This window comes from Leopardus geoffroyi, chromosome C2 (assembly GCF_018350155.1).
Source record: "Leopardus geoffroyi isolate Oge1 chromosome C2, O.geoffroyi_Oge1_pat1.0, whole genome shotgun sequence".
NCBI classification, from domain to species: domain Eukaryota; kingdom Metazoa; phylum Chordata; class Mammalia; order Carnivora; family Felidae; genus Leopardus; species Leopardus geoffroyi.
The window spans coordinates 132,155,504-132,174,035 of record NC_059333.1 but is presented as its reverse complement, the minus strand read 5'-3'; the positions used below and the strand labels follow the sequence as shown (position 1 = coordinate 132,174,035).

The 18,532-nt window shown below is 38.8% G+C and overlaps 1 protein-coding gene across 2 annotated transcripts in view; it reads right to left on the bottom strand.

The window, feature by feature from the left end:
* Positions 1-18,532, bottom strand: part of PIK3R4 (phosphoinositide-3-kinase regulatory subunit 4) — a 79,598-nt gene that overhangs the window by 2,018 nt on the left and 59,048 nt on the right. For both annotated transcript variants that reach the window (XM_045503642.1, XM_045503643.1), the window contains exons 15-18: positions 9,446-9,610; positions 5,097-5,308; positions 3,303-3,434; positions 321-421 (exon numbers count right to left, since the gene is read on the bottom strand). In XM_045503642.1, coding sequence (XP_045359598.1) covers positions 321-421; positions 3,303-3,434; positions 5,097-5,308; positions 9,446-9,610 — 610 coding nt within the window. The remainder of the gene's footprint in view (positions 1-320; positions 422-3,302; positions 3,435-5,096; positions 5,309-9,445; positions 9,611-18,532) is intronic.

Here is an 18,532-nt window from a genome sequence, read left to right as displayed (position 1 = left end):
ATTCGGGAGAAGGACTCCAACCAAAGGAGAAATGAACCTCTCGCACCTTTTGTCCCAGTGAAGCACCCATGGTGGTAGCATGACAGTTAAAAGTGTATGTAAGATGGTCATGTTCCAGTTAACCCAGGTTTTTACCGGGCTTCCACAGCCACATCACAAACCTCCTGGTACTATAGCAACCAAAACACCCAGACATTGGAAAGCCTCGATATAATTTAAAACACAACCCAAAAGCCCAACAGATACCAGCTTTGGTAGAGTGTCTGAAAATGCTTGTAATGGGGGAAATTCGATTGGCCTAATGAAAACTGGAGACAAACCTGTGACTCAGAGAGTGGTGGTGCATTGCAGGCCCAGAGCATGAATCTTCTGTCGCCAGTCTCCATGTCCCACATGGACACCTCATTGTTGCCCTGCACGGCTAAGGGAAGCACAGGCCAGAACGGTTACTCACACCACAAGCCAGCTCTGAGAGCTTTCACATCTTGGTAGATAATCCAACTCAGCCTGTGCCTATTTACATTTTTTCTCATCCTGCAAAAAATGCTCACTACGACTACTTTTAAATAACACTGTGACCCTGTCACCAGACTGGAGTGCAAAAAAAAGATGTTCTTTAATAAACTAATAAATATTTACTGGCATACAGCACAGTGAAAAGAATTGTGGGGTAGAAAGGTGAATCGTAAAGATTCTACCCTCAAGAAACCTACAGTCTGGAAGTAGAGGAAAAATGTACAGACAATGAGAGCAAAAACAACTGCAAAATTCCACCTGAACTCAAGGAAAGGAAAAGATCCCATCCAGTGGGTAAGCATCAATGTCACTCGTGGAGAGGTTTCCTCTGGGACTGAAAGAAAAGTAAAGCTGAGCAGATACGAGTGGCATACAGGTAAGTCATTTCAGGCAGAAAGAATGTTTTGTTTGTGCTCATTCCAATTTCTGGGCACCTGGGAAAATGAGTAATCAGTGTGACTGAAGCAAATCCGTGACAGGGAGGAGTGGGAAATGAAGGCAGGGGAAGATTATAGAAAAAGGCAACAGCAAGCCTGAGAAAGACATTATTTTGAGCAGGGTGAATGATAATACCTCAGGCTTCATTCCTTCATTAATATTTACTGAAGCAAAAATACTTACTATGAGCTAGTCGCTGGCCTACATGCTGAGGAAAATGAGGCAAACAATGGAAAAAATACTGTTTTATAGAACTTACATTCTAATGGGGGCAATAAACCAAGAAGGTGCAAGGCCCTGCATCAGGAATGTGTCTAGTTCGAGGAGAAAGCCCGAAAGCCCATGTGGCTGGGGCCGACTGGGCCTGGGGGAGGAGGAAAAGGCCCATAGGGCTGGCACGTTCCACTCCCCGCTGCCAGGCTGACCCGTGTGTGCCACATGGACAGGCTCCTTTGCCCTCGGGCTTCTACATGGGTTTGGCCTGTGGTAAACTAACAGCCCCTAAAATAAGTACGTCCTCATCTCCGGAGACTGTGAATGTTATGTTATACGGTAAAGTGACATTGCAGAGATGATTAAGGGCCTTGAGATGGGATTTTCCTGGATTATCCAGGGGAGCCCTGCATACAATCACAGTGTCATAAGGAGGAGGCAGGCTTGACAGCAGAAGGCAACAGGACAATGGAGCAAGGTGCTACCGTGGTGGCTCTGAAGATGGAAGAAGGGGCCACAAGCCAAGGCAAGCAGCTCCAGAAGCAGGAAAAGAAAGGGAACGGACTCTCCCCTGGGTCCTGCAGAGGTAATGTGACCCTGCTGCCAACTTGGACTCGGCTTAGCAAAACTCATTTCAAACTTCTGGCCTCTGGAACGGTTGTAGAACAAATGTGTATTGTTTTAAGCTACCAACTTTGTGGTAATTTATTACACAGAAGAATAAAATGGTCGTAGGAAACAAATACAGGCCTATGGAAGCCCCAGCAGGAGACCAAAGGGATAGATAGATGCATGTCCCAGCTCAGGCTGGTTGTGTCGCTCCCATCAAAATCCCTGCTCCTCTCAAGGTGGCCTTCTCTATTTATCTTCTTTCCAAACTCCAACATCAAAATCCCTGCTCCTCGCACGGTGGCCTTCTCTATTCATCTTCTTTCCAAAGTCCAGTAACCATCCCCTCCCCTCCTGCTGGTACTAGCCCTATTTCATTGTGCTTTTATGATGCCCCTACACCCACACATTCATCAACAGTTCCTCTGAAGATAAATCCTCAAATCATCCTACGCTGGGTATGCCATCTGATTCCTGCTGGAACCCTGACCGATAAAGAAGGTCAGAGAGGTAGCAGGGGCAGATCCCCATGAGGAGTCTGGCTGTAACCTGGAATGGGAAGGTACTGAGTAGCAGAAAGAACAGTCTTGAAGAAGTAAGGATTAAAGCAGGGAGTTACAAGGATACTGCATTAATAGGGACAAGAGGTTATGGTGGCTGGGATGAGAGAGACTGTGAGGGAAACAGCAAAAAGTGGTCAGATTCTGAACATTTTAAGTAGCTATAAAAATCTGAACAAATATGGTATTTAAAGCATGGGACGAGATCAGTGTAGAAGGGTTAAGGACCAAAGACTGAGCCCTAAGGCGGGGGAGGTAGGGCACGATTTAAAAGTCGGAAGGAAGATAAGGTGGAATCAGAAAGTGATGTCCCTGAAGTCAGGTAAGGGAACTATTCCAGAAAGAGGAAACTATCAACTGACCAATGAGTCAGGTAAGAGGCGAGCAGAGTAATGGCCACCAACAGCAGCAGTATATGAGTCGGACTACGTGTATGAGAAGGGACCGGGGAGAGCCTGCATGCAAGACGACCAAGGACAAGGCATAAGCATAACGAGCTACTATTTATCAAGCACTACATGTGTGCCAGACTGTGTGCTTCACATGTTTTATCTCCAGTTCTTACTAGGAGAATGCCTGGTAAGGATAGGGAAGGGAAGCTGGCAAGAAACACATCAACAAGAATTGGCAACAGACAAGGATGAGTCAAGGTTTCTAACTTAGATTTCTAGGAAGGTGGTGGCAAAATATTAACAAAAATATGGGAGAAAGAAAACAAATGAGAGGGGAAACAGTGGCAGACAGTAGGTGACGGTGGTGATTAATGAGGTCATTTTTAAAGATAATAAATAAGAAATGACAGTGAGATAGCAGTGGTGGGAACTTCCATAATCAGAGCAAAACAGAATCAAGCATTTGGTTCATACATAACATTAAAACTCTGAGAACATGAGTCGTCGCAGCAGGGTATTATGTACTTTCTTTAAAAATCCCCCACCGCCTCAAAGCCAGCCCTCTCCATTTTACCTGCAATCACCCAGGACTGATACAGAGGGTGCATTGAGAGGCGTCTGATTCGAGCCCTGACGGGGTGACAGTGGCTGGAAATTGGCAACTGGAACCTCATGTCCCAGCAAGCCATGGTACCACTGCTTGTACCTTAAAGGAAAAAAAAAGTCAAAAAGATTACCGTCTAATGCTTAAAGTACATCAAGCTGCATTTATACAAACAACAAACAGCATTCGCTTTGTGTGAATGTATTTTATTCATTCTCATCTATCTGTCAAGCTATCTCCCTGGTATCAAACAGCACTTCCTAGTTGTTAAATACAGATGTGAAGTGCTCATCACAATGCTACTAAACCTAAGCTGAAAATGAATGATTATCACACTGGTATTAATTGCCAAAGGCACTCACAAAAAAAACAAAGGTCTAGAGAAGACATAAACTGAATTTGATAGGTCAAAACGTGCAGAATGCCTTAAATCACCGAAGATGTTTTACTGGCATTCAGTGACCACTTAACCAACCCCACAGTGGCTGCAGCTCTGTAGCTGTCATCACATTTCAATCATTTCCCTGTGCCCTTGTCTCCAAAACATTCTGGAACCAAGTGTGGGTATCCAATCACAGCAGACACTGGGGTGGTCAGTACCTGCACATCTGCCCATGACCAACCCCACAGAGAAGCCCCCCCATCCCAAAAGAATAACGCCAACGCTGACACTGAACAGCTGCTCCCGACAGAGGCACACAGTGTCGTCTTGGACTGGTCTCCAATTCTAACAGAGATACTGGGATCAGAAAAAGACGCAGGCCGACAGGGTCCCTCGGTCACCCTGCCCCACTCCGGGACAATGGCTCCAACAGCCACAGGTTGTGTTGGCTCAAAGCTGATCAGGGTACCTGAGAGCCATCATTGCCATTTATTAATTTGCGCAGTTTCATATCTACTTTTGTGGGTCTGGCGTCACATCCTCCTGCACCTGTTCAGTTTACTCACACAAAAGGCAAACACAATGTATTCCATATATACTATATATGAAAAAGGAGAGGGCATATACTTAACAATGTCCTAATGTCATTCACGGAATCTAGAAACCAAAATTCAAGGACAACAGATTATAATTCTTCAGAAAGAGTGCCAAGTGGGAGAAAATAAGATGTGATACATTTTCAAGGGGCAGGTTCAAAGCCCTATGGGGGCAAAACGTGAAGCTAAAACAGAGGAAAGCAGTCAGCAAGATCACATGGTACACCTTCACCTCCGAGAAAAGGAGGGCAAAGAGGAATAATAAGGCAAGAAACCAGTGCTTAGCTCTTCTCCAGTACCAGGGCCTGTGATGGATGCTTTTACCTCATTAAATCCTCAAAGCAGCCCTTGAACGGATTAGCCCCATTTGAAGATGAGGCTCCTGAAACTCAGAGAGTTGTGTGGCTTGCCTGGGGTTACTGGAATTTGAAACCGAGTCTGACCGAACTCAAATGCTCTCATGCATGAACCAAGCCTGCTGCTTCCCTGGCAGGATAACAGAATGCCAGCAAATCTGATCACTATAATGATTATAAAGTAAAGAGGCTCATTTAAGAACAAAGAGAAAAAGGAAATGTGCATGCGTTGAGATACTGCTATCACTCTTTCAAATCTGATTTTTAATGGAAAAAAATTAAATGTCAAGAGATTATAACATAATAATCATTCAAAAAAGGAGATGGGAAAAAATTACCAGTGCGGAAAAAGGAAACAACTTTCACAAGAAGGCAATTCCAGACCTTAGTGGCATTCACAACCCAGTCAATGACTTCAAAGTCAGCTCACCAATGCAGAGCCAACACTGGTGGATGTCCACAGCAAAGGAAGTGATGAGGCCTGACTTCAGATCGTGCTTCAGAGTCCATGCATTGCTTGAAGACCGGAGGTCCCAACCAACGAGAGAGCCATTCACAGTGGCATAGGCCAGAACAGACTGTGCCCCAGAGTTGAAGTGATGCATATCCACGACACAGCCATCATCCTTCTGGTCTAGCATTCTAAAGAAATACACAAAGCAAAAGGCAAAAACTTTTCCAGTCACTGAAAACATAGCACCGGCCTCCATTTAAGATGAATTTATTCTAAGCATAGTCAAGAAATAACTCTGATCCATCAAGCCAATGATGCCTGAGGCATTTTTTAATGTATGTTTATTTTTGAGACAGAGACAGAACATGAGCAGGGTAGGGGCAGAGAGAATGGGAGACACAGAATCCAAAGTGGGCTCCAGGCCCTGAGCTGTCAGCACGAGGCCCGATGCGGGGCTCGAACTCACGGACTGTGAGATCATGCCCTGAGCCCAGATCGGACGCTCAAACGACTGAGCCACCCAGGCGCCCCAAGGCATTTTTTAAAATAACTTCGGACTTACAGAAGAGTTGCAAAAATAGTACAGAAAATTCCTGTGTATCCTTCACCCATTTTCCCCTCGTGTTAACACCTTACATAACCACAGAACATTTATCAAAACTAAGAAATTAATCCTAGTACAATACTAGTAAAATACAGAACATATTCGGATTTTTATTAGTTTCCACTTGTGTCCTTTTACTGTTCTGGGATCCAAAACAAGATACCACATGGCATTGAGTTGTCATGTCTTTTTCAATCTGACCTTCAGTCTTTATCTTTCATGATTCTGATATTTTTGAAGACTATAGGTTATCTTATAGAATGTCCCTCCATTTGAGTTTGCCTCATGTGTTCTCACAAACAGACTCAGTTTATACCTTATTGGGAAGGAGACCATGAAATAACATCCTTCTCAGTGCACGTATGAGCAAGTACCTGATATTAATTAGTTAATTAATAGTACCTTGATCATTTGACTAAGGTACTATCTGCCAGGATTCTCCACCGTAGAATTATTTTCCATCTATAACTACTCAATCTTTAAAAAAATACTTCTGAGACAGTGTAAAAATCCTGTTTCTGCTTAAAATTTTGTCCACACATTTTAGGATCCATTGATAGACCATATCTATGGTGTTCTAATGGTGACTATGTCCCTCATTCCGTCTATACTTACTGATTAGAATTTTTCTATAAAGAACTGTCATTTCTTTCCCATTATTTATTTACTTATTTATTATCAACACGGACTCATACACATTTATTTTATCCTGTGAGCTGTAACCCAATACTATTGTTATCTGTTTTGTTGCTCAAGTTGTTCCAACTCTGGCCACGGGAAACTCTCTCAGGTTGGTCCCAATGCCCTTTCAATGTGCTTTTTTTAACCAATTCCTAACTTTCTGGCAGCACAAGATTCATCCTGCGTATTCACTGCCCCAGCCCTGGGCAACCAGTTCTGCAAGGAACCCTGGTTCCTTTTATGGAAAAATAGTATTTAAAAGCCAAGGTCTGCGTGCTAAGTGCTCACTGCTATGGGGACATGTCCCTGCTCCAGTCTCTTAATATGTATACTGTACCTCATACCAACATGCATATGTGTACTTCTATATCTTTTTATGTGTATGTGTACATATGTATACAAACACACACACACACATGCATATACATATATCCTGAGTTCATACTCACACTGAATCCAGATTGATATCTATCCAGCACCAGAGTTCATTCTAGCCATCTCCCTTTTCTTATTTATAACCTTAGTATACAACTAAGTAGGTTTGGAATTGATAAAACACACTCCTGTGAAAGCCAACTAGAACACAGTGTCTGAGTTCAGTTCCTTCGGTCATTAGCCTTGCAGTATCCAACTGAACCACTTTTTCCAAAGATATTAGGTTGGCTCCTTTATTGCCCACAGTCTTCACTGTGACTATAAGATTCATCTGTATACAATGAGATTGATTTATCATAGACAGCATTCTACCTTTCCTCCTATATCGGGTTGATTTTTTTTTTTATAACTTACATACAATAAAATTCACTCTTTGTGATACAGAGTTCTGTGCATAATGACAAATGCATAGCCATGTACCTTCTACCACAGAACCACAGAGAACAAGTCCACAGGCCAACAGTTATCTTGTGCAGGCCCCTTTGTAGTCAGCTCCTACCCCATCCCCAACCTGTGACTACTACTAATCTCATTTCTTCCCTATAATTTTATGGTTTCCGGAATATCACAAAAAGTTGGAAACATACAAAAAATAGCCTTTTGGGTCTGACTTCTTTCATTAGCAAAAAGGATTTAGGATGCATTGGTTGTTGCATGATTCCATAATTTATTCCTTTCACTACTGATAATATCAAATTCCTTTTTATTTTTTTTTATGTACTGTTCCATTATATGGGTGTATCTATTTTTTCAAGCTGAGGCATTTTTAAGCTAAAAGGAATATAATAAACACACTGGCCAGCCTCCCTGATCGGTACATATCAGGCTTTTGCGCATACACTATTTTAGTTTTATCTCTTGGATTGGGAGTCAGCAAACATTTTCTGGAATGAGCCAAATAGTAAATATTTTAGGCTTCGCAAGTCACATATCTCTACTGCATATTCATTTTTTTTTTACAATCTTTTGAAAATGCAAAAAGTATTCTTAGCTATGGGCTATACTGCAGGCTACAGTTTGCTGACCTCTGTGTCTTAGATAAACAACTTAAACATTCTAATACTGACAATACTTCCCCTGGAGGGATGATGAAAAGTCCAAATGCCAAATAAAATGTGAAAAGGTGCTATAAATCCTAATTATTAAAAGCCATGACAACAGATCTGACCGAATGAAGCAAACCGAAGGGGGAAAAAAAAAAAAAAGATTCATGGCTGGGTTTCTTTGGAGCAACTGCTGCCAGGCAGACTGAAATCTAAACATTCTGGCACAGTCTCCCAATCTGTGTCGGCCATGTTTGCTTAGGGTTAAGACAGTAACATTCACAGTGAAAAGTGCTGTCGGCTGAGTGGCACCTGTGGAAGGAGTGCGCATGTCTCTGTGTGTGTCCTGCCAGCACAGTCATCACACAACACAATCTGCCAACAGCTCTTTGTTAATTTACATGGATCTCAATAGGTACACTGCTGTACAGCCATCCTCTGCTGAAACAATTTTAAAGAAAACTGGCAGGTGGTTGTTTAGTTAAAGACAATATATAATATGTCCTAGACGAAAGCTGCCCACATCTGTTCGGTGAATGTGTTAAAAATAATACACATTTTTAAGTGCAAAGGCAAAACAAAATTATAAGCAAACAATAAAACAATCAAGTCCTAGATGATCCAACGTACATCCTTTTCTTCTTCAGCTACCCAATGGCCATACCTTACAATCCACTTACCTGTAAGAACCTGCTCATTCTGCTTTCTTCCTGTGAGATCCACCCCCTCTGCCTGCCACGCCCTTCTCAACCACCCTGCTTTGGCTGGCTAACTCACATCTGGTCTCACCTCCTCCAGGCCTTGTTCCCTACCCCTTCAAGCTGGCTCCAGCTGTCCCTGTAACACTGGCACATGATCACACTGCGAGTAAAATCATCTGTTAACTGTTCTGTTTCTTCCATTAGACTGTAGTGTCTTAAAGAGCATAACATATCTTATTTGTATTTGTAATCCTTAGTGTGTAGCACCTACTCATCAGTTGAAAATCTGTTCTGCTTTATCTTTAAAATCTCTTACCTTGTATGTGTTTAATCTGTGGGCAACTACAATTTGTAAGAAGTGAGGAAATTCTTAAGTAAAACCAGCCAGTATTTTGTTTTCAAATGATAAGCAAGTCATCTGACTAAAAGCAGCACTCCATTTCCCATCAACATCAGACAATTTAATGCCAAGTAAAGATGCTGACAACGTTTGCGTTTTCTTTGATGAAGAACATTCACATTCTAAAAATCAGCCAGCCAGACTTGTGCTTTTCATAGTTGAAACAGAAGATGTAGCCAATAATTAGGTTATTCAAACAGATTCCAGCCTGGGATGAACCGCAAGTTCAAAGTTGCCCTTCTGACCTTTTGACAGAAAGTAAGATATGCAGACACTGTTTTCTGAAATTAACTACATGTGACAGATTTGGGCTGGAAACACAGTTTTATTTATTTCATGTGCTTAAAAAAAAAGGTAGTACTATCTAATAGGTCCTCAGTTGATCCAAACTACACCGGCAAGATAGGGTTAAATTACCCTAGTGCACTAAATGCAGTTAAAAAAACACAAAAGATCGATACCTGCTTTGCAGAGGCTGAATCTTAGGAGACTTTGGCAGCTTAGAAGCTTCAATTGCAAGAAGCTGGACGGCACCATTGTCAGACGCGATGGCTAAGTAGTGGGACCCCTGGCAGAATGTAAGTGTCTTGACTCGTCCTCCAATTCGGCTATATGTAAGAATAGATCTGCACAAAAGAAAACATTACATTTCTGCAAGGGCCACAAGAGCATTTATTAATGCTGATATTAAATAAATATCCACATGGCTATCAGCCAACGAAAGTACTACTTTGAGGTCTGTTTCACCTCCTTGCTCTCATAACTGAAGAATCCCTCTCAAAAACACTGGCACAAAATCATCTTTTCTTCTCATATTTTTAAATGGCCACCCCCACACACTTCCCTCCTGTCACATAAGGCCCGCCTATCCTCCTCTCACTCTGGAGCTCCCATACTTGACTGTCCTCATCTAGTTCTCCTGCCACTCTTGCAATACCTTAAACCCTATTCTTGCACCCTTCAGTAATTCTCTAATTCCTAGGATACAGCCTGACACAGCAGGAAATGGCTTTGGGATCAAAGACCTGAATTCCTCTACTTACTACCATATGACTTGGTCAAGCCACTTCCCTGCTCTGTGTCTCAGTTTACTCATCCACAAAACAGGACTGCCCTATCTTTTCTACTTGGAACACAGTGAAGCTCAAATAATATATAAATCATAAAACACTCATAAATGTAAAATACTGTAATATTCAGTTTCTCCCACACACGTGCTGACCTCTCAAGCTGTCTACTCTCCTTTCTCAAATTCACTGCCAAACTTCTTGAATACATCATTTACACAGGGTGTTTCCCACTATCACCAATTCCTTCCTTCAGTACCTCAGTACCCGCTTCATAAGGCGCATATACCTACCTCTAAGGGGCCATACTCCTAAAAGATCACAAGCCCCTAATTCATCAAATGTATTCATCTCTGTCTTTTCTGTTTATTTCATTTTATAATACAAGCTAATACATATTACAAAAAAATTATTAAAATACAGAAAAGAGGCACCTGGGTGGCTCCATCAGTAAAGCGTCCAACTCTTGGTTTCAGTGCAGGTCACGATCTCACGATTCATGAGATCGAGCCCCACATCAGGCTCTGCGCTGACATTGTGGAGCCTGCTTAGGATTCTTTCTCCATTTCTCTGCCCTTTCCCCACACTTTTCTCTCTCTCTCTCAAAATAAATTTTTTTTTTTAAATACAAAAAAGAATACAGAAAAGTAAAAACATTTATAATTCTACCACTCAGAGAGAGGCACTACTAACCTTTTGTTATATATCCTTTTGAAGAGTTTTTTTTCTATGCATACTACAATATATTCATATTTGCTTCTTAAATAAATATGGAATATGTTGTATTTTTTTATTAATCATTAATCTCTAGTTCACTCTTTCTTATTCACAGCTTTGTTGTGAGAAAATACCATAAAGTATAGTATTTGAAAGTAAGTAATTCAGTGATTTTCAATATATTAACAGAATTCTGCAGATGATCAGTATCTAATTCTGCAACATTTTCATCATTCCTAAGGAAATCCACGTCACACCCATCAGCATTCACTTCTCATTTTCCTCTCCCACCAGCCCCTGGAAACAAATTTGCTTAAATTTGCTATGAGTTTGCCTATTCTGGAGATTCCATATGAATGTAGTCCTATATTACATGGCCTTCCGTATCTGGCTTCTTTCACTTAACATAGTGTTTTCAAGGTTCACCCATTCCTTTTTACAGCCAACTATTATTCCGTTGTATGGAATACCACATTTTGTGTATCCGTTATCAGCTGATGAACATTTGTGTTGTTTCTGCCTTTTACCTACTATGAATAATGCTGCTATAAACATTTCCACATAAATGTCTGGACATACTTCTCAAACATAGTGCCTACAGGACCCCAACCGGTACGGTAGATGAGTAAAGAGAGCCAAGGACTAGCTGGGAGAGAACAAAATTCCAGCATTACTCAGTCTCTTGCATTTGCTTGCTTGCTTGCTCTCTCTCCCTCTTTTTTGATACTGAGATATAATTTACCTATCATAAAATTCACTCTTTTAAGACTGACAGTATAGTCACTAAGTTTTATAACTGTTACCATTATCTAATCCCCAAAAAACCCCATACGTATCAGCAGTCATTCCCCATCCTCTATACCCCAGCTCCTGGCAACTGTAAACCATCCGTGACTTACAATTTTTTTACTTTATGATGGTGTGAAAGCAACAGGCATTCAGTTGAAACCATACTTCAAACTTTGAATTTGATCTTTTTCTTGCTAGTGACATGCAGTAGCAAGATCAGTGACATGATTTTCTCATGATGCTGACCAGTGGCAGGAAAGCCACAACTCCCAGGCTGCCAGGTGACCATGAGGGTAAAAAAACCAATATACTCGGGCACCTGGGTGGCTCAGTCAGTTGAGCATCTGACTCTTGATTTCAGCTCAGCTCATGGTCTCATGGTTCATGGGATCGAGCCCTGCATTGGGCTCTGCGATAATGACACTAATCCTGCTTGGGATTCTCTCTCTCCTCTCTCTCTGCCCCTCTCCACCTCAAAATAAACGAACATTAAAAAAGACCTGATACACTTACAACCATTATGAACCCCTACAACTGTTCTGTTGGTCTTTCAGTATTCAATAAATTACATGAGATTATTCAACACGGTATTATCGAATAGGCTTTCTGTTAAAATGATTTTGCCTAACTGTAGGCTAATGTAAGTGTTCTGATTCTAAGCACACTTAAGGTATGCGAGGCTATGATGTTTGGCAGGTTAGGTATATTGAATGCATTTTTGACATGATATTTTCAAGTTATGATGGCTTTATCAGAACATGACCCCATCATAAACTGAGGAAGGTCTGTACTAATCTTTCTGTCTCTGTGGATTTGCCTAAATTTGCCAAAATTTCATATAAGTCGAATCATACAATACGCTCGCTGACCTGTGGATCAGGCTTCTTTCCCTTAGCATAATGTTTTTGCAAGGTTATCCATGTTGTGGCATGTACCAGCATTTCATTCCTCTTTACGGCTAAATAATACTCCATTGTATGGATACGCCACATTTGTTTATCCATTCAACAGCTTATAGACATTGTGGCTTGCACTTTTTGGCCATTATGAATAATGCTGCTGCAAACATGTATGTTCAAATTTTCATGTGAACAAGTGTTTTCAACTGTCTTGGGTTTATGCCTACGAGTGGAATTGAGGGGTCATTAGGTAACTCTATGTTTAACATTTGAGGAACTGTCAAACTGATTTCCACAGTTACTTCACCATTTTACATTCCTACCAATAATGTATGAAGGTACCAATTTCTCCACATCCTCTCTAGCACTTGTTATTGTCTTTGATTATAGCCCTTCTAGAGGGTGTGAAGTGGCATCTCACCGTGGTTCTGCTTCGCATTTCCCTAGTGACTAATCATGTGGAGCAGCTTTCTGTATACATATGGGTCCTATTTGGAGAAACATCTATTTGAATCCTTTATTTTTTAATTGTCCTTTTATTGTTGAGTTAAAAGAGTTCTTTGTATATTCTCTGTATTTATATTTACAAATATTTCTCTCATTCTGTGGTTTGTCTTTTACTTTCTTGACAGTGTCCTTTGAAGCACAAATGTTTGTAATTTTGATGACGTCTTTTTTTTTTTATTTTGGTCACTTGTGCTTTTGAAGTCATTTTTTAGAAACTCCTGCCTAATCGAAGGTCATGAATAGTTACATGCATATATTTTACAGGTTAGCTCTTATATTTAGGTCTATGATCCTTTTTAAAAATTCACGGAAATTCATCCTTTTGCATATGGATAACCAGAACCATTTGTTCATGCTATTCTTTCCTCCATAGAACTGTCCTGGCATCCTTGACAAAAAACAATGATCATAAATGTATTTTTGCAGGTCAGTTCTGTTCCACTGATTTTTATATTTACCTTTATGTAACACTATCCTGACTAATGTAGCTTTGTAGCAAATCTCCAAGTCTGAGTTTTCCAACTTGGTTTTTTCAAGAGTATTTTGGCTATTTAAATCATCTGCATTACTTTATGAATTTTAGAATCAGGGTGTCAATTTCTGCAAAAAGTAAAAAAAAAAAAGACAACTGAAAATTTCACAGGGATTGCATTGAATCTGTAGATCAATTTGGGGAGGATTGCTATCTTAATGTTAAGTATCCCATTATTCCATTAAATGAACATAGGCTGTCTTTCCATTTATTTAGATCTATAATTTCTTTCAGTGATGTTTTATGGTCTTCAGTATACTACAGTTTTCAGTACTTTTTTGATAAATTTATTCCCATTCTTTTTGATGCTATTGTAAATGGAATTCTTTTCTTAATTTCACCTTTGGATCAATCATTGTTAGCACAAAGAAATGCAGTTGGTTTTTGTATATACAAATACAGCATCATCTTGTATTTTGCAACTTTGCTGAACTCATTTGTTCTATTAAGTTTTTCTTTTTATTGCTTAAGATGGTCTATAAACAAAATTATGCTGTCCGCAAATCCAGACAGTTTTACTTTTTCCTTTCCAATCTGTATGCCTTTCATTTCTTTTCCTTATCTAATTGCTCTAAAAGCTCCAGTATGGTGCTGGATGGAAGTGGCAAGAACAGACATCCTTATTTGGTTCCTCATCTTAAGGAGAAAGCTTTCAGTCTTTCACCATTAAGTTTGATGTCAGCTGTGGTCATCTATAACTAGTTTGTTGAATTGTTTTTAATCATAAAAGGGGGTTAGATTTTGTCAAAAGCTTTCTGTTAAGATGATCGACATCTTCATACTTTGTTCTATTAATAGGATATATTCCTAAATTGATTTTTGTAGGTTGCACAAGGCTTGTAGTCTTGGGATACACTGAACTTAGTCATGTTATATAATCATTTTAATATGCTGGATTCAGTTTACTAGTATTTAGTTTAGCATTTTTATGCTTCTATTAACTATGGGTCTTGGTCTGTTGTTTTCTTGTGACGTAATTGTCTGGTTATGGCATGAGGATAGTACTGGCCTTATCGAATGAGTTAGCAAATGTTCCCTCATCTGTTTTTTGAAAGAGTTTTTGAAAGATGGGTGTTATTTCATTAAGTGTTTGGTAGAATTCACTATGAAACTGTATCCTCCTGGGCTTTTCTTTGTGGGAATTTTTTTTTAAATAACTAATTAAATATTTTATTATAGGTCTATTCAGATTTTCTATTTCTTTTTTTTTAACTTGTTTTATTTATTTTTTAAATTTACATCCAAATTAGTTAGCATATAGTGCAACAATGATTTCAGTAGATTCCTTAGTGCCCCTTACCCATTTAGTCCATCCCCGCTCCCACAGCCCCTCCAGTAACTCTGTTTGTTCTCCATATTTATGAGTCTCTTCTGTTTTGTCTCCCTCCCTGTTTTATATTATTTGTGTTTCCCTTATGTTCATCTGTTTTGTCTCTTAAAGTCCTCATATGAGTAAAGTCATAAGATTTTTGTCTTTCTCTGACTGACTCATTTCACTTAGCGTAATACCCTCCAGTTCCACCCATGTTGTTGCAGATGGCAAGATTTCATTATTTTTGATTACTGAGTAATACTTCATTATATATATATATATATATATATATATATATATATATATATATATATGTATGTATACACACACACACACACACACACACACAGCACATCTTTATCCATTCATCGTTGATGGACACTTGGGCTCTTTCCATACTTTGGCTATTGTTGATAGTGCTGCTATATACATGGGGGTGCATATGTCCCTGTGAAACAGCACACCTGTATCCCTCGGATAAATGCCTAGTAGTGCAATTGCTGGGTCGTAGGGTAGTTCTATTTTAGTTTTTTGAGGAACTTCCATACTGTTTTCCAGAGTGGCTGCACCAGCTTGCATTCCCACAGATTTTCTATTTCTTATTTCTTAAGTCATTTTTGGCAGCTTGTGTCTCTCTAGGAATTTATCCATTTCATCTAGGTTATCGAATTTGTTGACATACAATTATTCACAGTATTCCATTCATAATTCCTTTTATTGTCACATCAGTAGTAATGTCTCCTCTTTCATTCCTAATTTTAGTAATTTGAGTCCTCTCTCTTTTTTATATTAGTTACTGTAGAAGAAGTTAGTTTTCATTTTTCCAAAGAACCTTTGCTTTTGTTGATTTTTCTCCTTCATTCTTCTATTTTCTATTTATTTCCTCTTTAGTATTTCCTTCCTTCTACTTGTTTTGGGTTTCCTTTGCTCTTTTAACTAGTTTCCTAAGGTTAAGACTAAGTTATTGATTTGAGATCTTTCTTCTTTTGTGGGTTCCTGGGTGGCTCAGTCAGTTAAGCATCCAACTCTTGATTTTGGCTCATGTCATGATCTCATGGTTCATGGGACCAAGCCCCGTACGGTGCTCCACACTGACAGCATGGATACTGCTTGGGATTCTCTCTCTCCCTCCCTCTCTCTCTCTCTCTCTCTCTCTCTCTCTCTCTGCTTCTCCCCAAAGCTTGTGCACTCTTGCACTCTCTCAAAATAAACTATTAAAAAAAAATCTTTCTTTTTACATATAGATTTTACAGCTATAAATTTCTCTCTGAACACTCCTTTAGCTGCATTCCATAAGTTTTGAATGTTGTATTTTCATCTTCATTCATTTAAAGTATTCTCTAACTTCCTTTTGAATCACTGGTTATTTAGCCATATGGTGTTTAATCTCCACATATTTGTCAATTTCTCAAATTCCTTTCTGTTACTGGTATCTAGTTTCATCCCTCTGTGGTTAAAGAACATATATGTTGGTATGTTTCTATCCTTTTAAATCACTGAGACTTGTTTTACGGCCTCATATATGGCTTGATCTGGAAAGTGTTCCACATGGACTTGAAAAGAATTTGTATTCTGCTACTGCTGGGTATTCTATTAAAATCTGTTAGATCTGATTAGTTTATGTTGTTGATCAAGTCTTCTATTTTCTTTGCTGATCTTATACCTACTTGTTCTATCTGTCTATATCTACCTATATTGAAAGCAGAGTACTAAAGTCTCAACTATTGTGGAATTATCTTACTTTTCCCTTCAATTCTGTCAGTTTTTGCTTCATTTGGGGGATCCATTATCAGGTGCATGTGTTTGCAATTGTTTTGTTTTCCTGATGCACTAACCCTTTTACCATAATAAAATGTCCTTGTTTATCTATAGTAGCAATGTTTGTCTAAGGTTTATTTTTTCCAATATTAATATTGCTGTTCCAGCCCTCTTTTAGGTACTGTTTGTATGGTATACCCTCTTTAGTCCTTTTAATTTCAACGAATTCGTGTCTTTGGATCTAAAGTATAGCTCTTATACATGGGTCATAGCAACATTTTTCTAGATATGTCTCCTGAAGCAAGGGAAACAAAAGCAAAAATAAACTATGGGGACTACATTAAAAAGAAAAAAAAGAAAAAAAAAAGAAAAAAAAAAAGCACCTGCACAGCAAAAGAAACAATCAACAAAACTAAAAGACAACCTCAGGAATGGGAAAAGATATTTTAAAATGACATACCCAATAAAGGGTTAGTATCCAAAATAGATAAAGAACTTACACAACTCAACATACAAAAAAAACAAATAATGGGCAGAAGACATGAATAGACATTTTACCAAAGAAGATATACAGATGGCCAACAGACACATGAAAAGATGCTCAACATCACTCATCACCAGGGAAATACAAATCAAAACCACTAGGAGATAACACCTCACACCAGTCAGAATACCTAAAATCAAAAACAAAAGAAACATCAAGTGTTGGTGAAGATGTGGAAAAAAAGGAACCCACATACACTGTTGGTGAGAATACAAACTGGTGCAGCCACTGTGGTAAACAGTATGGAGGTCCCTCAAAAAATTAAAAATAGAACTACCCCTATGGTCCAGGAATTGCGCTACTGGGTATTTATCCAAAGAATATGAAAATACTAATACAAAAAGATATATGCAGCCCCATTTTTACTGTAGCATTATTTATAATAGCCAAAATACAGAAGTAGCCCAAGTGTCCATTGATAGATGAATGGATAAAGATGTGGTAAATATACACAATGGAAATACTACTCAATTCAAAGAATAAACTCTTCCAGAGAAAGACAATTACCGTACGATTTCATTCATATCTGCAACTTAAGAAACAAAATAAAAAAGGAGACAAACCAAAAACAGATTCTTAACTATAGAGAACTGATGGTTACAAGAGGGGAGGTGGGTAGAGAGATGGGTGAAATATGCTGAAGGGGATTAAAGTACACTTAGAATGAGCACTAAAATAATGTATAAAACTGTTGAATCACTGTAGCGTACACCTAAAACTGATATAACACTGTATGTTAACCGTACTGGAATTAAAATGCTTTAAAATGAAAAAATAAATAAAAATAAAGTGTGTCTCTTGTAGACAGCACATAGTCATTTCAGGTTTTTTTCATACTTTCTGCCAAATCTGCCTTTTGATTACATTTATATGATTGTGAATAAGGCAGGATTTATGTCTGACATTTTGCTATTTGTTTTCTGTCTTACAGGTTTTGTTGTTATTCTTGTTGTATTCCTCCATTACTGCTATCTTGTGTGTTAAAAATATATTTTCTAGTATACCGTTTTAATTCCCTTGTTTCTTATATAATATGTTTTTGACAAGTTTTTTTCCCAGTGGTTTCCCTGGGAAATACATGTGACATCTAAAGATGATCAGATTAATACTAATTTCATTAATACATAATAACTTTGCTCTAATATCTCTCTGTCCCCCCCCCTCTTCTGTACTATTATTGTCACACAAACTCTGTATATACCACAAGCCCATAAACACAGTTTTATTATTATTTATGTGGTCATCTTTTAAATGAGACAGCAGGTTAAAAAAGAGTTACAAAAATAATTTGTACTTGTATATTTATTTATAAATAGTATTTACCATTATCAATGTTCTTTATTTCTTCATGTGGATTCAAATTACTGTCTTATGCCCTTTTCTTTCAGCACAAAAAACACCTTTTAGTATTTCATTTAGGGAA